Source organism: Vicia villosa, linkage group LG3 (assembly GCF_029867415.1).
Source record: "Vicia villosa cultivar HV-30 ecotype Madison, WI linkage group LG3, Vvil1.0, whole genome shotgun sequence".
Lineage (NCBI taxonomy): Eukaryota > Viridiplantae > Streptophyta > Magnoliopsida > Fabales > Fabaceae > Vicia > Vicia villosa.
The window spans coordinates 169,739,943-169,762,115 of record NC_081182.1 but is presented as its reverse complement, the minus strand read 5'-3'; the positions used below and the strand labels follow the sequence as shown (position 1 = coordinate 169,762,115).

Here is a 22,173-nt window from a genome sequence, read left to right as displayed (position 1 = left end):
GGTAGACAACATTGTACCATAGTACTATCCATGTGCTACAAAATTAGAGTATTGAAAGGAATATTATATCTTGTACCATGTACTATACACTCACGTAAAATCTTTTTAATATTATATTCTAATCTTCAGAATGCTTGTTGATAAAACATGTTTAGAAGGATCAGAACTTCAGAACCTTAATCTTCAGAGTCTTCAGTACCTTATCTTGAGAGTCTTCAACATCTTATTCTTCAGAAGTCTTCAGAACTTGGTCTTCCAAACTTGTGGAGGGCATAATTCTAGAGCTTGAGAATATTTAGAAACAAGGTTGAACAAAGTCATAGTCAAAAGCTTTAAGACATACTTTCTTCAGAGCCGTTGTTTTGGAAGCATTCCAAAATTTAACAATTTCTTTGTAAATTGAACTTTGTATCATTCTAGAGTTAGAGTGTGTTGAGTTCAGAAACGAATGACGTCCCACACAATTTCCTCTGAGTCAGAACCCGTTAGCAAAATCTACACATTAGACAAAATCATTAGGATACAAAATTATTCTCTAAGAAATAATATATTTTTATCATCAAAAATAAATGTCAGATGCATAACAAAATCTTATTCTGACAAATTCTTGGATTGCTATAAGTATTTCTCATTGTAAATCTTGGTTTTTTGGTAGTGCTTCTTGTTCTTAAATGGATAAATAAACTACTTAAATTTTTTTTTATAAATTTTTTTTAACAAATATTTCAATTATGAATGTCAAAATCAAATACTTAATTTATGAAAGATAAATTTGAAATAGTTTTGAAAATTTCTTTACCCACCTCCTAACCTTCTTGGTCACCTCTGGCGAATTTACGAAAATACCCTTTGTTTCGGAAGTTCATTTCCGAAAACGTACTTTTATTGAAAAAAAAGGTGTTTTCGGAAATGAATCCCCGGAAAGGTGAATATTTTAATGAAAAATATTGGTTTTGGAGATGCATCTCCGAAATAAAGTTGTTTTTCAGAAAATTGGTGTATTCGGAAGTTCATCTCCGAAAACACCCCCCTTGGAGAAATTCGGAAATGCACTTCCGAAATAAGGTCTGGACAGAAGAAAAATAACAAACAAGAACGATTCGCTTTATTTAATCGGATGAAGATTACATCAATCACATTATATAAGATTAAAGTTACATATTGTTAAACACGGGTAGGTGAGGATGAGTCAACATTTTGATAACGTCGACCCCCGATCTTTGAAGTTTCGCGTCCAACTCGATCGGACCCTTCAAAGAAAATCGGTCGAACGTTGTCCATAAAACCGCTAAATCTTCGTCGTTCTTGATCTCAAAAGGTGTGAACTCAATGTCTCCCTCGTCGTTAAGCGATGGCGAACGGTACTCGAGCTTGACAACCTTTCGATTTTCGGGATATTGCAATAGCGTGTGGAGCGACGTTATCAACTCCGCAAACGGCGTGTCGCGCGAGAAGCGAAATTGGAACGGCATCGGGTAGCCGGTGGTGAAGTAGACGAATGCTAGGTGGGGGTAGGTTTGCGTCATTTGTGTTTCTAGGTGTGAAGAGGATGAAGAAGAGTGTGTTATATTTATAGACTTATTGGAATAATAATGGCCCAACAAACCTTATCTTGCATTCAGTGGATGTTTCGGAAATGAACTTCCGAAAATTGGAGGCAGGCTAGTATATTTCGGAAGTTCATTTCTGAATTATGCAGAAACAGACATAAATTTTTCATTTTGTTGATTGCTTAATGTTTTGTGTAAGAAATACAAAAGGAATTCAAAATAGACATAAATTAGACAATGATTATATAAAACATACTTATATTATATATGTATTGAATCGGTCCGATTTTACATAATAAACAACAATACATACAAAAATGGTCATTACAAACATAAAACGATCCGGAACAAACTAAAATTCACCGAACCAATCGGTGGATCCTAAGTCCAAAATAGGTACGTTCTTCGACCGCTCTCTATTTTGCTCGCGCTCTTCGCTCATCATTTCTTCAAACTCCGTCATTCTTGAAACGAAAGGATCCGGCCAAGTCTCCGCCTCATTTGAATGATGTGTCGTCCATTGACAAGAAGTAGCCGGTATAGGACACCCCGGTTTCAAAAACACTTGGACGAAGTGCCGCGATCGTAGATATCCGAGGCATATGATGCGGCTCGACGCGTCCAATGGCGGTCGACTATGAAGTGGAAAGAAAGTCTCACTTAGTCCAAACCTCGTCAAATCGACACACACCATATCATATGCACTTGCTATTAGATGACCCATCTCGGGGAATGACATCCACTTCGAAACCGGAGCAATACCGGTAAGTGATGGAACAAGTGAATCATGAATTTTCGCAAACTTTTCTTGATTTTCATATAGTCGGTCGTAGATGTCCTGATACAAAGTCAACTCCGCAATAAGTTCCCGTCGGACTAAAGTGTGATTATTTCCCCCTTTACCGAGTAAACCCGCAACGGCCCGATATCCACAATTGTCGTCGCCTCCAACATCAACGATGTTACCGATATATTTGTGCATAAAAAGTGGCATCTCATCAATGTAGACAATCAGTGATTTTTTGATCGGCGGTGTGCGAGGTGGCTTCGAAATACGGGCTCCTTTGTTACCACTACACTTGGACTTCGGTGTCGGTGAATCCGGGAATGATGCATCAACAAGTTCAAAGTACGAAGGAGATCGTTTTGTTGATGTGTCTTCTTGTGTAACTTTGGACTTTTTTGGTGCACCTTTCGTTTTAACCGGTTGAGATGGCGGTTTCAAATCGGTGGTCTTCGGAAATGCAATTTTTCGCAATTGTTCTTTTATATGCATTTTCGTTGTGTCATCCGCTTTAGCAAACTTCTCCATTATCACTTCCAACTCGTCGGAGATGGTGATTTTGGAGTCATTTTCTTTCGGCGGGTCAAAATCATCAAAACGAAGCTTTTTCCAATGGTCGGCTACCTCATCCATGCCTATTGGTGAATTCAACTTTTTCTTTTTTGCAAGTATACAAGCACATGGAAGGCCGTATGTCTTTCTAATGGTACACCCACATAAAGAACTATCCGGCTCCGTGGTCTCCGACCGCTTCGCTTCATGAAACAAAATATTCAAACCCGATCGGGATATGTTGTAAATCAATTGGGAGAATAAAATTTGGCCCTTATACCGGTGTTCCATAATTGTCTTGCTCCGACCGAACGATGTTTGAATTTTACTGTGTTGATTTTCAAGCATTTGGTTTACGGTGTCCCATCCCCGACACAAATCTCCCTTGCTATCACCCAACCACCTCTTGAAGACCGCATGTGCGGATTCAACTCGGTTAGTCGTGGTGCAACCAAGATGTCTAACTCGATTTGTCCAAGCGCACACGACTTTTTCTCTGAATTTGTCAAGAATGGTGGATTCGACGTAATGACAAAAAGTCTTAATGGAACCACACAAAGACCTAAAGTGTACCAATTTCTCGATATACACTTCTTCGGAGTATGCATCTAAAATTTCCCTCCATGCCGCCATTATCCTCTCAACCACAACACCGGCTTTGATAACTTTACCGTTTTCATCCGGCCTATCTTTTGTCCCGACCGCGGGTTTCAACTTACTTCTCACGTTGCAAGTTATGTGATACCGACAAAGTAACACGGTCGATGTCGGGAAGACGGTATCAACCGCATTCATGAAAGCATTGTCCCAGTCGGTCACAATGACTTCTGGCATAACCTTTTGATCAACCAACAAAGACTTGCATATTCCCAAAGCCCATGTAAAGTTTTCTTCTTTTTCACACTCCAAAAAAGCAAACCCGACCGAATAAGTCTTGTCCGTCGAGGTCACACGGACGATCTCTAGAAGAGGAAGCCTATACTTGTTTGTCTTGTATGTCGAATTCATGACAAGAACGGTTGGAAATGTGTTGAATAATTTGATACTTTCAAGATGAGTCCAAAAAATATCACGCACCGTAACTTTGTCCTCGGACGTTCGGAAGCTTGACACATATTGGTTATCGCCTAATAGTTTCAAAATTTGTTGCATTTCCGACCGAGGGCCCATTTTCAAAACTTTGAGATTGTGTCGTTCATTGTAAACTTGCTTGATATTTGAAACGCTATCCGGTTTTTTACGCTTCAAATTGTTAGAACAAGATTTGTTCTGATCAATATTCTTAATTTTGATGATAACAAGGATATGAATTTTGTGTCAGATAATGTGGTACTCTAATACACTGCAATTTCCCTTTCAGGAAATATATAAAGAGTATGCACAATTCAGCGCAAGAAGCACTGACTCAGAAGGTTCAGCATGCAACATCAGAACATGGTCTGGCGAGACATCAGAAGATGGTCAAAGCAGAATCAGAACATGGGTCTATGGAAGCATCAGAAGAACTTGAGTTCAGAAGCAGAAGCACTGAAGTTCTCATGGTATCACGCTCAGAAGCACTTCAAGGTCAGAAGACAAGAAGATGCTATGCACCAAGCTGTTTGACTCTGATGATATTCAAACGTTGTATACACAAACATCAGAACAGAAGCAAGTACAAGATGGCAGGCTACGCTGACTGACAAAAGGAACGTTAGAAGCTATTAAAGGCAACGTCAGTAGACACAGCGTGAACAAGGCTCGAGGTAGTTGACAAAAGCGTGAAACATTAAATGCAATGCTGTACGGAATACGCAAAGCATTAAATGCTCCCAACGGTCATCTTCTCAAGTGCCTATAAGTATGAAGTTCTGATGAGAAGCAAGGTTACCAACTCTGAACGAACCTATTCTGAAAAACTTGCTGAAACGCTGTTCAACTCAAAGCTCAGAAACTTCATCTTCATCAAAGCTCACTACATTGCTGTTGTAATATATTAGTGAGATTAAGCTTAAACTTTAAGAGAAATATCACTGTTGTGATTATAGCTTTTCAGAAGCATTGTAAAACTCTTATTTGATTACATTAATTTGTAAGTAACTAGAGTGATCAAGTGTTGATCAGGATACTCTAGGAAGTCTTAGCTTGTGTCTAAGCAGTTGTAATTAGAGTGATCACGTGGTGGTCAGGATACTCTAAGAAAGTCTTATCTTGTGTCTAAGCAATTGTTCCTAGAGTGATCAGGTTGTGATCAGGATACTATAGAAGACTTAGTCGTGGGCTAAGTGGAAAACCATTGTAATCTGTTGCGATTAGTGGATTAAATCCTCAGGTGAGGTAAATCACTCCGTGGGGTGGACTGGAGTAGTTTAGTTAACAACGAACCAGGATAAAAATAACTGTGCAAATTGTTTTTATCGTTCAAGTTTTTAGACTACACTTATTCAAACCCCCCCTTTCTAAGTGTTTTTCTATCCTTCAATTGGCATCAGAGCGCCGGTTCTAAGGTGCAAGCACTTAACCGTGTTTAGAAAAGATTCAGGAAGAGAAAAATGCTTCAGTAAAAGATGGCTGGTGAAATTCCAACAAACCACCTGCATCTACATCTGGCTCTGCTGAGCAATATAATGGTAACAATGGTTATACTAGACCACCAGTATTTGATGGTGAAAACTTTGAATACTGGAAAGATAAACTAGAAAGTTACTTTCTTGGTCTAGATGGTGAACTATGGGATCTTCTGATGGATGGTTACAAACATCCAGTGAAAGCTAGTGGCGTAAGGCTTACAAGGCAAGAAATGGATGATGATCAGAAGAAGATTTTCAAGAATCATCATAAATGTAGGACTGTTTTGCTGAATGCTATCTCTCATGCTGAGTATGAGAAGATATCTAATAGGGAAACTGCCTATGATATATATGAGTCATTGAAAATGACCCATGAGGGAAATGCTCAAGTCAAAGAGACCAAAGGTCTTGCTCTAATCCAGAAATATGAAGCCTTCAAGATGGAGGATGATGAAGATATTGAGAAGATGTTCTCAATATTTCAAACTCTAACTGCTGGATTGAGAGTTCTGGATAAAGGCTACACCAAGGCTGATCATGTAAAGAATATCATCAGAAGCTTTCCCAGAAGATGGGGTCCAATGGTGACTGCATTCAAGATTGCCAAGAATCTGAATGAAGTGTCTTTGGAAGAGCTTATCAGTGCCTTGAGAAGCCATGAAATAGAGCTGGATGCAAATAAGCCTCAGAAGAAAGGTAAGTCTATTGCATTAAAATCTAATGTTAAAAAATGCACTAACGCTTTTCAGGCTAGAGAAGAAGATCCTGAAGAATCAGAATCTGAAGAAGAAGATGAACTGTCCATGATCTCCAGAAGGGTAAACCAACTCTAGAAGAGCAAGCAAAGGAAGTTCAGAGGCTTCAAAAGTTCAAAGAGATTTGAATGAGGAGAATCTTCTGGTGACAGAAGATCTGACAAGAAGAAGGTTGTCTGCTATGAGTGCAATGAGCCTGAACATTACAAGAACGAGTGTCCAAAACTTTAGAAGGAGAATCCCAAGAAGAAGTTTCATAAGAAGAACGGTCTTATGGCAACATGGAATGATTCTGAATCAGAATCAGAATCAGACTCTGCAAATTGTTTTTATCGTTCAAGTTTTTAGACTACACTTATTCAAACCCCCCCTTTCTAAGTGTTTTTATATCCTTCACAAATCGGCAAGTATGTTGCGAGGCGCCACTTTGACTATCGTTAAATCCGAAATCACATTGTTCTCTTCGCGGGACAAACAACACGCCATTGGATGTCCGTGTAACTTGGAATCCAAGGCATGGTTATGAATTCCACAAATTACGGTTAAACGCCACAAATCATTAACCCTCCGAGTCTCCCGCAACTTAAACGGACACCCGCACTTTCTCGATCCCGTGTCTTCATGTTTTAGCACCCGGTTTGATTGTGCATAACTCCCACCCCGTTTGCAATTCAAAACAACGAAAGCTTTCCACCTACTATTTCCATTGTCGGACCTTAAAATTACAATTCCAAATCCAAGTTTACTTGCTTCATTCCGAACCCAATCAATCAAATGCTTGCGACTACTGAAGCTCCGATCATTTGTAAATTGTTGCCGAACATCAACAGCATTGATCACAGGTCGAACGTCGATAACAGAATCGTTATTAACATTGACAACTTCCGGAACTACTGCGTCATCGTCTTGCACAATGTTGTCTGGATGCACCATACCTAACATGCAAAAATTAGCAACTAGTACAGAAAATAGTTTTTACATCGGGCGAAAAAGACCTTTTACATCGGTTCTAGGCCCGATGTAAACACAGGCGATGTAAAAAGTCTGAGACATTTTACATCGGGTCAGAGCCCGATGTGAAAGTCATCATACCACATCGGTTGATTTCATAGGTCTGATGTGAAAAACACTAAAAAAATTTATTAAAAAAAAAATACGCAACCTTTTACATCTGGTTCTTAACGTGGCCGATGTAATAGACTACTTTTCACATCGGTTAAGGGAAAATGTCCGATGTGAAAAATATTGAAATTTTTTATTTGAAAAACATAAGCCACATTTTACATCGGATATAATTCTACACCGATGTAATAGACTACTTTTTACATCGGTTTTAGTAAAGCCTGATGTAAAATGTTTTATGTTTTTGACCACATAATGGCTGTTTTTCCTATTTTCCTGTTTTAACCTGTAATTTTTTCTGTACCTAATTTTCAATATAAGATTCATATACCACACAGATCAAAGAGGTCGCTATATATTTTTTACTCACAGCACACAGACCAAATAGCTAAGATGCATATATATATATTCGTCAAAATATACAAAAATATTAATCTAGAATAAACAAGTGTTCAAAATGATAAGAAAGGTTTACACACGATTTTCTACTACAAGATAATTATCTCAAAGAAACATAAAGTACTTTCGCGCACTTGAAAAACCAACACGCATCCACGAGAAACATAAAGTTATCCTTTATATAACTCAAAGAAACATTTTGCCCAACGGAGTCGCAAATCATACAAATCTTCTTGTGTCAATTCTGTAGGATCATTAAATACCTACAATACGTAAATATCAATATAGAGTTATTCTTTGAAAATTCATATTAAGTTGCAAAACGCAAAGTAAATAACAAATTAGAGTTATTTTATTACCTGCATCCAAGATTCAGTTATATTGGCAGAGACAATATCCAACATATTTTTCATCACATAGTATCCACAATCAGTATTGTTATGTTGTTTCCTTGACTACAAAATGAAAGACATAATTAATGACTAATTATCATAAAATTAAATATAGAATTATAATTTACATCACACTTACATCGGGCTTAAGCCATGTAATAGCCTTTTTTCTATTGCCATTTGAAATTTGATGAACCTTAAAAGCACTGATTCAAATAAAAATCCATATTCAGCCACATATTCAGCCACATATATATGATATATACTATATTATAACAAAATTCACATAAAAGATAAACTTACGTTGAAATAATTTTCTTCGTGTTTTTATCAACATCCCAATTAAGTGAACAAAAGAAGACCACGGTATTCTCTCTTGGACACAAGACAAATAATTGCCAATGTTGTCTGTACATGTGTATGGAAATACAAAAGTCAAATAAAATATCTATGTTATCAAAATTAAAAAATAGAAAATAGAATTTCATAAAAACTTACCCATGAACAAGTGGTAGTAAGTAGCAAACTTTGTTTTGCGACATCAACTTATCTTGTACGTATTGCCTAACATCTACTAAAGATTTCGGCACGTTATCATTATACATACACCTAACAGGATCCATAGTTCCATACACTTCTGATGTGGAATTATCAATACATAAACGATGAATATACCTGAATAATTTTAAAATAAACATTAGATTCAAAGTGATGGGAGATATAACCTATTGAAATTAATAAAAGAATAAAATGTACTTACGTGCTCCAAACTTGCAGAGTAGACACGTCAAGCCAATGAAAACCCATCAACAACTTTCTGATACACTTAGCTGACATATAAAAATGAATGACAGAGTTACAATGACTTAAATCCATTTCCAAGTGGTTGTCAGCCATTTTCAGAACCATGAGTAACAATCTCTGAACATCGTCAACTTCAACCTCTTTGGTGCTTCCTTTTGCAGCTGAACAACTTCCTTTTCCGCTTGCTTCGACTAATTCCATTTTTTCAACGCATTTAGCATTATCAGTACTTTGCGACAAACCCATAGACTTAAGTGTCTCCATAAAAGATTGTTCAAACGCCTTGCACTTTTGATCAAAATCAGCTCTAAGTTTTGCTTCCAATTTTGATGAAAGTTGTTCAAGTTGTTCATTCACATCTATGTGTTATCCTTGACGTGAATAAGACCGTCCAAAGTAAGTGCTTTGTTTATGGTGTTTTCCAACACCACGAACACGGCCGCCATGCTCAGATGTTCCAAGGGCTGCTGTTAGGATATCGTTACGTCCATGTGGAACAAAGTCACCTTTTCCAGCTTCTTCAACCAGAGAATCCTACAAAATGCAAAAAACACAACTAAATTCAATATGGGACAGCAATGCAGACTTGTGTAGAAATTCATGGAAACATGCTTCAATTTTGAAATTTTATCATATGAATCAACACTTTAAGAACATGCAAGCAAAGATGGATACGAAACGAAATTAGGCAACAAAAATTATGACTCTAACAGCCCTGGTACAGCCATGAAACAATCAAGAGAAAGTCACCAAAATCCACATTTTAGTCCACAAAATTATACATCATCACAAGAATTTGGTTCATGACAATTAGCACAAGAGTAAGCAAGCAAGACATCGAAGTTTGGTACATAGAGACATGACTTCAAGTATGTATGACATATGACAATCAATTTAATTCCAAGTTTTGCGCATCAATTAGTCATCACAAACATGTCAATTCACAACGACTACGTAAGCTCACATGACAATCCGCAAATATATTTCAAATTAAAGTTTTACTTACAATTTTCTCCGCAACAGCTTGTGTAGACTTTGATGTGTATTCTCCTCCTTTCTTTTGTCGTGCTCTCTTCCATAACTCATGGCGTGACGGTGGAGATGGACTACCATTATCATCTAATGTAGAATCATCTCTTGATGATATCCTTTCATTTTTAATTGTCTCCTCGAGCATGCGATACCCTCCACGAGTTAATACATGTGGGTATACATTCTTAGCCACATTCTCTCTACCCTTTCGACTTTTTTTCCTATTAATTATAAAATCAAACAGTTACCACTAAACATAATAAAAATGCTATTAAAAAAAACTCAAATATAACTCATACTATCCTTAAATTCTTGGGTATCTCGAGACTTTAGAAACTCTTCCCATACTTCTTTATTAATAAAATTATACCTGACATATGCAGGAGCAAGATCTTTTTTGGGATTATTAACATACTCGTCTGTGAGTTGTGTCTTAAAATCTCTCCATCTCTCTCCTGCATATTTAATCCATTCATTCTTCAACGGATCCTTGATTTTACCATCCTTGTCTTTAACACACCAATCTGGAATAGTGAAATGAATCTACACATACAGTATATGGCATATGTTAGTATATATGTGATTATAAAATATAATAAAGTGTTGAATTTAAAATACCTGAACATCAATCCATATAGCGTCTTTTATTCCATTTTCTATGTCTTTCCACTCATCTTTCAAAATAGAACATTTCTGCCGAGCAAGAGATGCTATGTAACTCTTAAAATTTGCAGCATTTTTACCAACACCAGTACATTCATAAGTTCTTTGATCAAACTCGACCTTTATCTTTTCACCCGTTTGATGAACTTTGTTAATTTGTGTCATCATAGTTGGACCTCTAACTCTTTTTTTATTAGGATTACCAGATGAAGAGGACTTCTCGGTTGAATCAGCCATGTATCTGTTTAAACAAAAATAAAATAATTAGAAATCAAATTAAACACAAGATAAAAACAAATAGACATAAAATTAAGCACGAGATAAAAACGATTAAACATAAAATTAGGCATAAAATTAAAACAATTAGAAATCAAAGAAATGTCGAATTAACTTATTAAAAACACCTTACTAGTTCTCCCATATCCCTTCTTCATGATCTATGCGAATAGCATGCACATCATCCTCTACATCTTCTTCAATGAAGGTAGGCACATTTGTTGAGAGAGAGGAGGAGTTTCGGAAATATCAAGATTCGCATCTTGATTTTCATCACTATCATGCACCTTTCCTTGTAGAACAACTGACCACCTTTTATTACAAGGATCTGTGACATAAAAAACTTGTTTTGCTTGAGATGCCATGATGAAAGGTTCGTCCGCATAAGCTAACTTGCTAAGATCAACCAACGTAACTCCAAATTCATCAATTCTTACACCACTATTGATATCAACCCATTTGCATTTAAATACAGGAACTTTAAACACAACATAATCAACTTCCCAAATCTCTTCAATCACCCCAAAGTAGGGTGTAGATGCCATAACCGGGTTTTTATCTTTAGCACTAGAGAAGTGCATGGACTCGGCCACAATCATAACCCCACTATTTTGTGTGGTACTACGGTCATCCTTTGCCTTTGTATAAAAGGAATTTTTATTAATATCATATCCACTCCAAGTTATTATGTTGCATTTAGGCTCATAGGACAACCACTTAATTGTTTTTGAAGCACTATCATCACCAGCAATTTTTTCTTTAAACCACTCAGAGAAACTCTAATTATGATCTTTTAACAACCCTCTTTCACTCATCTTGGGGTACTTTTTCTTTATGATGCTTTTGTGAGCAGATAAGTAAGGTTGAACTTCATCCGTGTTATTCAATATATACAAATACGCTTGAACAACCACATCAATACTTAAGCTCTTGATCTTTAAACCTTTTGTACCCACACCCTCACATCTTCCATCATGACGAGACTTGGGAACCCCTACAGCATTCACTTCCGACAAATAGTTAGAACAAAACTCAATTGCTTCTTCTGCAATGTACCTCTCAATAATCGATGCTTCCGGACGGTGTGGGTTCTTGGTATACCCTTTTAGGATCTTCATGTATCGCTCTATTGGATACATCCACCGTAAAAAAATTGGACCACATAATCTAATCTCCCTTACTAGATGAACAATCAAGTGAACCATAATGTCAAAAAATGAAGGAGGAAAAAACATCTCTAATTGGCACAAGATAACTGCAGCCTCATTTTCCAAATCTTCTAACTTTAATGGATCAATGGCTTTGCAACAAATTGCATTGAAAAACAGGCACAACCTAGTTATAGTCTTCCTAACATTGTTAGGCAATATCCCACGAATAGCTACTGGTAGTAGTTGTTGCATTAAGACATGACAGTCATGAGATTTTAAGCCAACTAATTTGAGATCTTTAACCGATACAAGCCTCTTGACATTTGATGAGTAACCATGCGGCACTTTGATACTTTCTAAACACTCACAAAAACTTGTTTTCTCTTTTTTCGACAAAGTGTAGCAGGCAGGAGGCAAATACGTCTTGTTACCTACATAATGTTATCATCAAGAATTTCAACAATTAAGTTATGAACATGCTATTTTAACATCAAAAGGTAATGATAGCTTAATTTGAACACATAGTTGGTACCTATATATTGTGGAGTTAGCTCTTCTCGTATACCCATCACGCCCAAATCTAGACGAGCATTAATACCATCCTTTGTCTTGCCTTGAATGTTGAGAAGTGTTCCGATTACACTATCACATACATTTTTCTCCACGTGCATCACATCAATACAATGTCTTACCTCAAGACTAGACCAATATGGAAGATCGAAGAAAACCGACCTCTTTTTCCATATATTTTTCGCAATAGGCCGTTTTTGGTACTTTCCAAAAACAGCAGTAATGCCCTGTTGTCGTTGATAAACTTCCTCTCCAGTTAAGGGCTTTGGAGCAACACCATACTCTTGTTCCCCATTGAAAGCTTTCCGCAATCTACGATATGGATGATAACGATTTAGAAATTTTCGATGCCCGAGATAAACAGTCTTCTTTCCTTTTTCAAGCTGATGGTAACATGTGTCTTTTTCACATATAGGACACGCTTTATGCCCTTTAACTTTATACCCAGACAAATTGCCATATGCCGGAAAATCGTTGATGGTGCAAAATAACATGGCACGCATATTGAACTGTTCACCAGAATGCGCATCGAAAACATCCACCCCTTCCTCCCACAACACTTTTAAATCATCGATCAGTGGACTTAGATAAACATCTATGTCGTTTCCTGGTTGTTTTGGGCCCGAAATCATCATGGATAACATCACATATTTACGCTTCATGCACAACCTAGGAGATAGGTTGTAAATCATCAGAAGAACTGGCCAAGAAGTATGGTTAGTATTTAGATTACCAAACGGATTCATTCCATCAGTAGAAAGTCCAAGTCTAAGGTTTCTCGACTCTTTGCCAAAATTTGGAAACAAAGAATCTATTTTCTTCCATTGCAAAGAATCAGCTACATGGCGGATTTGTCCATCACATTTTCTTTCTTCTGCATGCCATCTAAGATTCTTTGCATCGTTTGCATTAGCGAATAATCTCTTGAACCTTGAAATTATTGGTAGGTACCACGGGAGGACCCTTTTTGACCTCGTCATCATCACTAGATTCACCATGTCTCTTTTTGTAGCGTGACGCCTTGCACTTCGGACAATGGTTATAGTTTACATACTCTTTTTTGTATAATATGCAATCATTAGGACATGCATGTATCTTTTCATACTCCAAACCCATCGGACACAATATTTTCTTCGCCTCGTAATAACGACTTGGCAGTACATTACCTTCTGGAAGCATTTGTGTCAACAGTTCAAGCAATTCGGTAAAACTTTTGTCAGTCCACCCGTTAATTGCCTTCAGATTAAACAATTTTAAGACGGCTGACAAACGTGTAAAATTTGTGCATCCCGGGTACAAAGGTGTATCCTTGTCATTGCATAAACTATCATACGCATGTGCCCTCTTAAACGAATCTTGTCCAATATCACACATCATGTCTTCCAGACGATCATCCATTTCTACACTAACATTATCTCTTTGGGACACATTTGAATTTTCTACCACTTCCCCGTGTCATATCCATTGTGTATAGTTTTGACAAATCCCTTCACAAATTAGATGATCCATGATTTTTTTCTTACTAAGTTTTGGTTCTTTATTTGCACAAGGAACACATGGACAGAGAAAAAGCGTAGGGTGACTATCTTCAGCATTACTTTTAGGAGGAGGAAGATCTTTTTTAGCATTACTTTCAGCAAACTCTAGAAATTCCATCACCCCATGTTCGTACTCATCACTTAATCGATTAGCTCTCATCCAACTACGATCCATACCTACAACGTAAACTTTGTTCAATATTTATTTAAATTTATATTTTGTACTATTTTTATTTTATTGTATGTGATAACTATTTTTTGAATTTAAATTCAAAGAATAAATTTGTAAAATTATATATATATATATATATATATATATATATATATATATATATATATATATATATATATATATATATATATAGGGGCGGAGCTTTTAAGGAGCCCAATGGTGCCATAGCACCCCTATTTTTTCTAATACATGCACATGAAATAATATAAAAGGCACAGACAAAAGAGCAATGCGTGGCAGGGATAAAGAATAGTAATAAAGTTCTAACTATTTAAGAGTTTTTTTTAGTAATGGTGACTCCAAATTTTTTATTTAATTTACAAAATTTCGTGAAATTCTTTTTTTTATTTGATTGTTTTAAGAATTTTAGTTTGGGTTAATTTGAGCTTTTACCTTTTTCTTTTCTATATTTTTTTCTTTCTATGACAAATGAATAAAATTTGTCAATTTATGTTTCAATTTTTTTTACTCATCTATTCTTCAATTACTAATCGTATTTTTTTTTAAATAATACTAATCGTTTTTTTTTTTGGTTAAACGTTACAAATCATATTTTAAGTATATTGATTTGTTTAAAAAATAAGTATATAATGATTAAACATGTAATTTATTATTAATGATTTGTTCTTCAATTACTCATGTGTTCTTCAATTTTTTTATTCTATTTCTATTAGTAATTTATTTGTCTAGAATAAGGCAGGACAAATTCACCTATCAGGTAGGTTGCAAGAGCATCAAGAACCAACAAAATGAACAATATTCTCACCACCATGTCAAGTATACTACGTAGGATTAATTTCAATAGTATTATTTATTAGGAAGAAAAAAAATTAGCTGAATAAAGCAATCTTCCATAAAAACAATATTTGATCCATATTACTAGTGCACCTTAATATTTTTTCACTAGCTGTTCTATACTTTGACCTTTAAATTAAGTTCGAAACCATGGGTATTTTTAAAATACTGAATTACTGGTACGCACCCGTACCAAGTACACATACGGTTTTAGAAATTTTGCGTTTCAGTATCGAATTAGAATCGGTACGTCTAAAGACCAATAAAGCGATCAATACTTTTCAGTTAAAAAAATACTAGTTGCTAATCTTTAACAATAAATATAATAACTGAAATTATATAGTAGTTATAGAATTTAGTGATCGAATAGCATTAGCTAATATCCATACGTGTAAATACACCCAACCAAAACCGACTCAAACTTTTCAAACAGAGGTAAATTTTCCCCATTGAAGATTGATTACGTTGCAGTTACTATAATAAAAATGTGGATTTTCCCCATTGAAGATTGATTACGTTGCAGTTACTATAATAAATTTTCCCCATTTGGAGCAAAGAACCAACAATAGCTCTCAATTTCATCCCATAATAAAAATGCAAAAGCTTTCTACATTTGGGTTTATTGTACTAATAGATGTTGACGGCGGCGGAAAAAAGCCACATACCTTGTTGACGGCGGCGGCTGAAATCGTGGGGGTTGGGCGAGACGGCGTCGCGGGAACGAGTGCAGCGGCGGAAATCGTGCTCCAAACGAGACGGCGACGCGGGAACGAGAGTGGGAGGCCGGCGTTGGGAGGGCTGGAACGAGATGCAGCGGCGGGAGTGGGAGGCCGGCGTTGGAGTTGTAGTGTTGGGAGATGCAGCGGCGTTGGAGTTGTAGTGTTGGAATATCGCGTGAAGATGAAAATGAAAATGTGTTTGCTGTTTTGAAAGGGGCTAGGGTTTAATGAAAAAAGCTACTTTTCCCATCGGTTTAGAAAACGGGCCGAAGGGAAATCCAGGAGAGCCCATTACTTTTCCCATCGGGCGGAGAATAGGCTAATGTAAAAGTCCAACGGGCCAAGTTTGCCACAGATTTCCCATCGGTTTTGCTATGGCCCGATGGGAAAGCCCTTATAATCCAATTTCATTTTATTTACAAGTTTGTCACCGCATTTGTTTTTCCATCATTTGAATAAATTACCTGATGTAAAATCACTAAATTCAATTTTTTTCCCATCAATTGGTTATTTAAGCTGATGTAAAATCATTTAATAAATATTTCTCACATCATATATTTATATACCTGATGTAAAAACTGTTTATCAAATGTCAAATTTGTAGTTCATTTTCGAAACTGGCCAAAACTGTTTTTTTTAACTGCCAGGGCATATTTCGGAAGTTCATTTCCGAAATTTGTTAGGTAATATATTTCGGAAATGAACTTCCGAACCATAGCAGGTTTGAGCATAAATTTGTTGAATCAATGTAGTGAAATAAGGGATGAAATGAGAGATGTTTACCTCAAATTGTAGCTTTCTATGCTCCCTTTAACGTGATCAACGGTTTGAAACTTGATTTTGAGACGAAAAAATGGATGGAGATTGATTGAGTTTTGGAGAGCGTTTGGAGAAGTTTTGGAGAAAAAATGATGAAATAGTGAAGGAGGGAAAAATGTATATGCAGAAATGTTTTCAGAAATGAACTTCCGAAATATTTACAGTTTTTGAATTTTTCCTGAATTCGGAAATGCATCTCCGAAAACACCAATTTTTTGGTGTTTTCGGAGATGCATCTCCGAAGCAGGGATAATTTTGAGATTTCGTTGGGGTGAGCCCCGTAGGGAGGTGGGTAAAGAAATTTTCATAGTTTTTACTCCTTTTTAATAAATTTTTATAAGAACTATTTTTGTAAAAGTATATAGTTAAAATCATTTTATTAAAATGTATATAACAAACGGAACCTAATCAAGATTATGATGTACGAAATTAGAAAATAAATAAAGTTTCTTATTATGTACTAAATTAGAAGATAAATAACATTTGTTATAGTACTATAATTTAAGTGTTGGGTGTAAGAATAGGATTACTCATAACTTAAAGATGCGGTTATTAGAAAATTATATTAAATAAAAATAGAAAAGTATATTAGAAGTTTCTTGTGCATAAATTGTAGATAACTGTAGTTTAATTAAAGCTAATGAAGTTAAGATAGAATTGAATGATTGCATTGAGTTAAAACAAGCTACAACAACAAATATTACAAGCTACAGGCTAAAATCTTATAAATAAAAAGGTTACATGGAGGATATAGAACTGGTTTGTTGCTGTTGTTGCACAACTAAAATAGAAGCTTTAGTTTCCATATCAGATGAAGCAAGCAAATCACCAATAACACCCAATTCAGTATATTCAGTCCAATTTTCCAAACCAATTGTCTGAGGTGATTTAACTCCATTACGTCTTCCAACGATAAAAAAATCAAATTTATTTGCGATATCCTTAATGAAAGCAGTTGTCTCAAATGCATCATGTATAATTTCTTCTTCATACTTTACATTTTCAAGTTTAACATAAGCTCCACGAACTTCCCTTAACTCCTCATCATCAATCATTTTCTCCCACCCCATTGGATCTTGGTTGCTCGCTAGCAATCGATACACATACAATTTGTTATCTAAGTTTTTGGAAAACCTTTTAGCCAAACACAAAGCTTCTCTATCATCAGGCCCTCCAAGAAAAATCATAGCTACTTTAGAACTAGTTGAACTATTATTGTCATTATTATTATTGCTTGTGGCGGATTTTCCACGGTTAACCAAAATCCCAATTGAACAAGGTGCTCTTTCCAAAACCTTTGAATTCAAAGTTCTTACCATGTTGTCGTCTGATTCAATTGAACCTTGTTGCGTCCATCTTATGTGAAATGGTAGAATTATGATAGATGCGTTTTTGTCTAATGCAAGGTAACAAACATCGTCCTGCATAAACGTTTGTGGAGATATTGCTGTGTATGTGTTAGCTGTGGCTGAACCAGCGTGGTCCCGCTCAAAAAGTTCGAATGTAACAACTAACTCTCCTGAGTAGTCATGCGTTGACCCCATTTTTTGTTGGAGACGATGTGCGATGAAAATGGGTGTTGTTCTTCCAATTAATTCCATGACATGTACTACGTCTGCTACTAGCGCATTGTCTGGTGCCGGAGAACAAAGGTTTAAAAAGTTCTTGACCTGAACCATGTGAATTGCTCTGTGCACAACTGCAACTAAACGAAGCTCTGAGTTTTGTTTTAGATTCATTATGTTTCTTTTCTGATACCCTGCGTATTTTCTTGATGGGTCGTATAATGCCTTTACACCTATTCTTGAGATTGTTGCCAACACTAAGGTTGATATTACCATAATACCTATCGAATCAGAAGTTCTCTTCTGCAAGAAACAAAATTAATTCATATATTTTTAATTTGATATGTCAAAAGAAAAAGAACACAAAATGGAGAATAATTACTACTACTTACTGTTCCATCATAGACAAGAATAAAGGAGCAACAATCAACAACACCTTTACAGCTCAAAATGAGGGCAAGACAAAGACCATCAGTTGTAGGTATATTGCAATATTTGCAAACAGTCATGCACTGCAATAACTTAATGATATGCACCAAAATGATGAAACCGCTGACAACAATAATAAGGCTAGGTGGGCCACAAAGATTGAGATCCACTTTCATGACACAACAAGTTACAAAAAGTGGGGTGAGAATCCATGTAGAGAATATTTCAAATTGGTTAACCAACTCTGACCCTAATGGCGGACCTTCAGGAACGGCAAGACCCAATATAACTGCTCCAGCCAAAAAAGGTTGGTTGAAATTTCCACCTAACAGACCCAACACGAAAAATGCTACCACTATTGCATTTATGTATATCTTGTTAATCGGTTTTCCTTTTGGTGTGTTTTTAACCACCCACAACATCATTGGTCTCCCAATTAACGGAATCCCAAACAGATAAATAAGAAATAAAAGTAAGTTTTTAACCATCATACCCACTCCACTGCTCATGCTACTTACTATGGCCGTCCCGACTCCCGCAACGATACCTCCTGCAATATCATTTAAGAAAGCCGACGACAATGCAAGACGGCCCAGTTCCGAGTTGAGGATTCCCATTTCTCTTAGGAAAGTAGCAATTACGGCAAAAGAACAACCGCTATGAGATATGACCACAATGGTTAAATTATGAGTTTGTTCTTCGCCAAGTAAACTTGTCCAGATTGAGCGGGTAGGAAATATGACCATGAAGCCAACCATTATGGGTAAAAAGTAGGAAAGAAGAGCAATGACCCAAGATTTTTTTCCTGTTTTTGTTATTAATGTGAAATCCATTTGAACCGAGTTTAGGAATAAGAAAAATGCGTAGCCGTAGGATGATATTGTGTTTAGTATGTCTGGACCACCAAATGGAAATAACAACGTTTTGTATTTATCTAGTGGTCCTAGTGAAATTGAAGGACCCAGTAGAAATCCCGTCTGCACAAATAACAATCAATTATTATTTATATATATATATAGGTAGGAGACAACAAATAGTAAAGATTTATTTATATACCATACCATGACTTGTGAAATGAAACAAGAGAATCCCAAGCGCTTGAGAAAGAAATGAAATAATTGTATGATTAAAAAGATGACAATGATTTGAATCTCAAGCATTGTAAATGAAGATTTAGGAGGAACGGCAGTGTGAGTAGCCCATACGCCTTCAGCTATTGTCATTTGTGGTTGTTCAATGCAAACATTGTAGACTTGATGACGTCTTGTAATATTGTCCTCATACAACATAACAATTGAAGTGAATAAACTTTGGGTGGAGTTCATCTTTCCTCCCCCAAATTACCAAATCAAATCAATTGGATGTAAACACAACATTAGTAGGGATAAATATATATATCTATTTGAGGAATTACACAACTATACCAAACTGGATGCCTACACCTTAACACGTTACAAATTTGTTATTTCGACCTTGCAATCTTAGGTGTGACACTAATTAAAACTACCTACCTATCTATACTTTTGGGATTAAAAATAAAATACGTGTTTGCACATGAATCTCATACCATGCAGGTTTTCTATGTTAAATTTTGTAACCTAAATTTGGGTTTTCAAAAATAGCTAAATTCTTTTAATTTCAAAATACCACATAGTAGAAAATATCCTCATCCGCGGAGAAACAGTGACAGGTCATTTACAAAGTAAACAAGGTGCATTGATAAAATTTGCAATAATATATTAAACCTTTTTGAATACTATAAACAATAAGTTAATATTGATTTTTTTATAAAAACATTAGGCGTGCGTTTGATCGTATGGTAACCATAATTGATGTTGAATAAAATAATTAAGTGAATTGAAAATAAAATTTCAATGTAAAAATTATATTTAGATTCAAAAGCTAAAAATCATAACTTCAAATAGAATTAATTATTGAGGATAAAATGAATTCTACTTTTGATGTATCAAACCGTTCAAAATCAATTATACGCCTCTTTAGCGGTGAAAAATTGAGACCAAAGTCATTGAATTGACTTGACTCATTGTTTAGATGAAAGTTGTCACCGCACTTTATTGTTTCCAAAGGAAATGAAAAAAGAGCGAAATAAAATCAAAAAAGTTTTTTAAACTAAAATTAATAAAAACAATTAGAGATAAAGGGTACTAGGGTTACTTATGCAAGGGGAAGGTGTTAGCACCCCTCACTTTTATGGTATTCCACATGAACTTTTTTGAAAATCTGTGTAAAAAGAATTGTGTGCAAAAGATGAAAAGAGAGTTTTTAGTTTTTTAAATATGCTCTGCAAGACATTGCATCTTGTGCCTACATGCCTCCTTGGTGCGATGGAGAAGTCAGAGCAATTGTAGTTTTGGTCAAAAAGAAAATAATGGTTTGTTTAAAATCAAAGCACACTTTGTCATCTTAGGAAAGAAAACTCAGCTAACCATTCTTGAACATGAGAACATATGGATTCTTTGCATCACAAAGGCTCCAACTTAGATAGAAATAAACAAGTATGCCACTAACTCTTTCAAGTGGAAAAGAATCCACTATATCAATCAATATCAAGGGTAGGGAATTACATCTCAACTATGATAATTACTCATGTCTAATACTTAGAAAAAAGATTTTAAAAGAAAGAGCCAAAATGCAAAAAAAAATAAAAATGAATGAAGTTTATCAAAAGAGTTTGAATTTGAAAACAAAGAAGATTTTAAATAAAGGGAGGAGATTTTGAGAATTTAATATGGAAGGAGATTAAGAGACTATCCTAAAGCATAAAGTAAAAGCTAAGGACGAGAACAATCTAACCAATAAGGAAGCCAACATTTGATATTAAACCAATATAAGCATTTATTTCCTTTGGATTTAACTTAAAACATAGCAAATAAAGCACTTGAATAGGATAACTAGAGCTTCAAGATAATAATCTCATTTAAGCATTTGCTCAAGAAATCTTGGTTTTGCCTAAGATGAAATTTCTTCAAATAATTCAAAGCTTTCATATCAAACATAACACCCGCATATAGACAAAATTCCCAAATGCCTTGGAGTAAACTCCAAGGACTTCAGACAAAATAACAACAAGATAACACAAAATCCAGAGGTCTCGAGGTCTTAAAGTAACAAGTCCCAGATGAAAATTTCAAGGTCATGGTCTTAGTTTTAAGTCCATAGGTCTAACTCCTTGAGCATAGGATAGTAACCATAGTCCAAAGTCACAATTACGTTTTTTAGGGGTTTCTCTTTATTAAGTGTTTTACACAATCAAAACAAAAATAAAAGCTCAAGTGAGCAAAGAGAAAATTTTGCTCAAATGAGCAAAAGAAAAAGGGCACAAAATTAAAATGCAATGAATTATAAATGGCAATAAAGTAAAGAATGAAAAAATAAAGTGTGGAATAATAAATTGCATTAAAGTAAATGTTAGTGCAATTATATAGTTAACGGTTAGTGTTGGAATTAATAATCTGA

At 35.5% G+C, this 22,173-nt stretch overlaps 2 protein-coding genes across 2 annotated transcripts; both read right to left on the bottom strand.

Annotated features, from left to right (window-relative positions):
• Positions 1–11,657: 11,657 nt before the first annotated feature.
• On the bottom strand, positions 11,658–13,234 carry LOC131659360 (uncharacterized). Its single transcript, XM_058928565.1, has 2 exons — positions 12,562–13,234; positions 11,658–12,460 (listed from the first exon to the last, which is right to left on the bottom strand). Exons 1-2 carry the CDS (start codon positions 13,232–13,234, stop codon positions 11,658–11,660), a joined length of 1,476 nt encoding a protein of 491 aa, XP_058784548.1.
• A 4,160-nt stretch (positions 13,235–17,394) lies between these two features.
• LOC131656906 (cation/H(+) antiporter 4-like) lies at positions 17,395–19,666 on the bottom strand. Its single transcript, XM_058926465.1, has 2 exons — positions 18,660–19,666; positions 17,395–18,570 (listed from the first exon to the last, which is right to left on the bottom strand). The coding sequence occupies exons 1-2, from the start codon at positions 19,527–19,529 to the stop codon at positions 17,440–17,442; spliced, it is 2,001 nt and encodes a 666-aa protein (XP_058782448.1). The 5' UTR covers positions 19,530–19,666; the 3' UTR covers positions 17,395–17,439.
• Between the last annotated feature and the right edge of the window lie 2,507 nt (positions 19,667–22,173).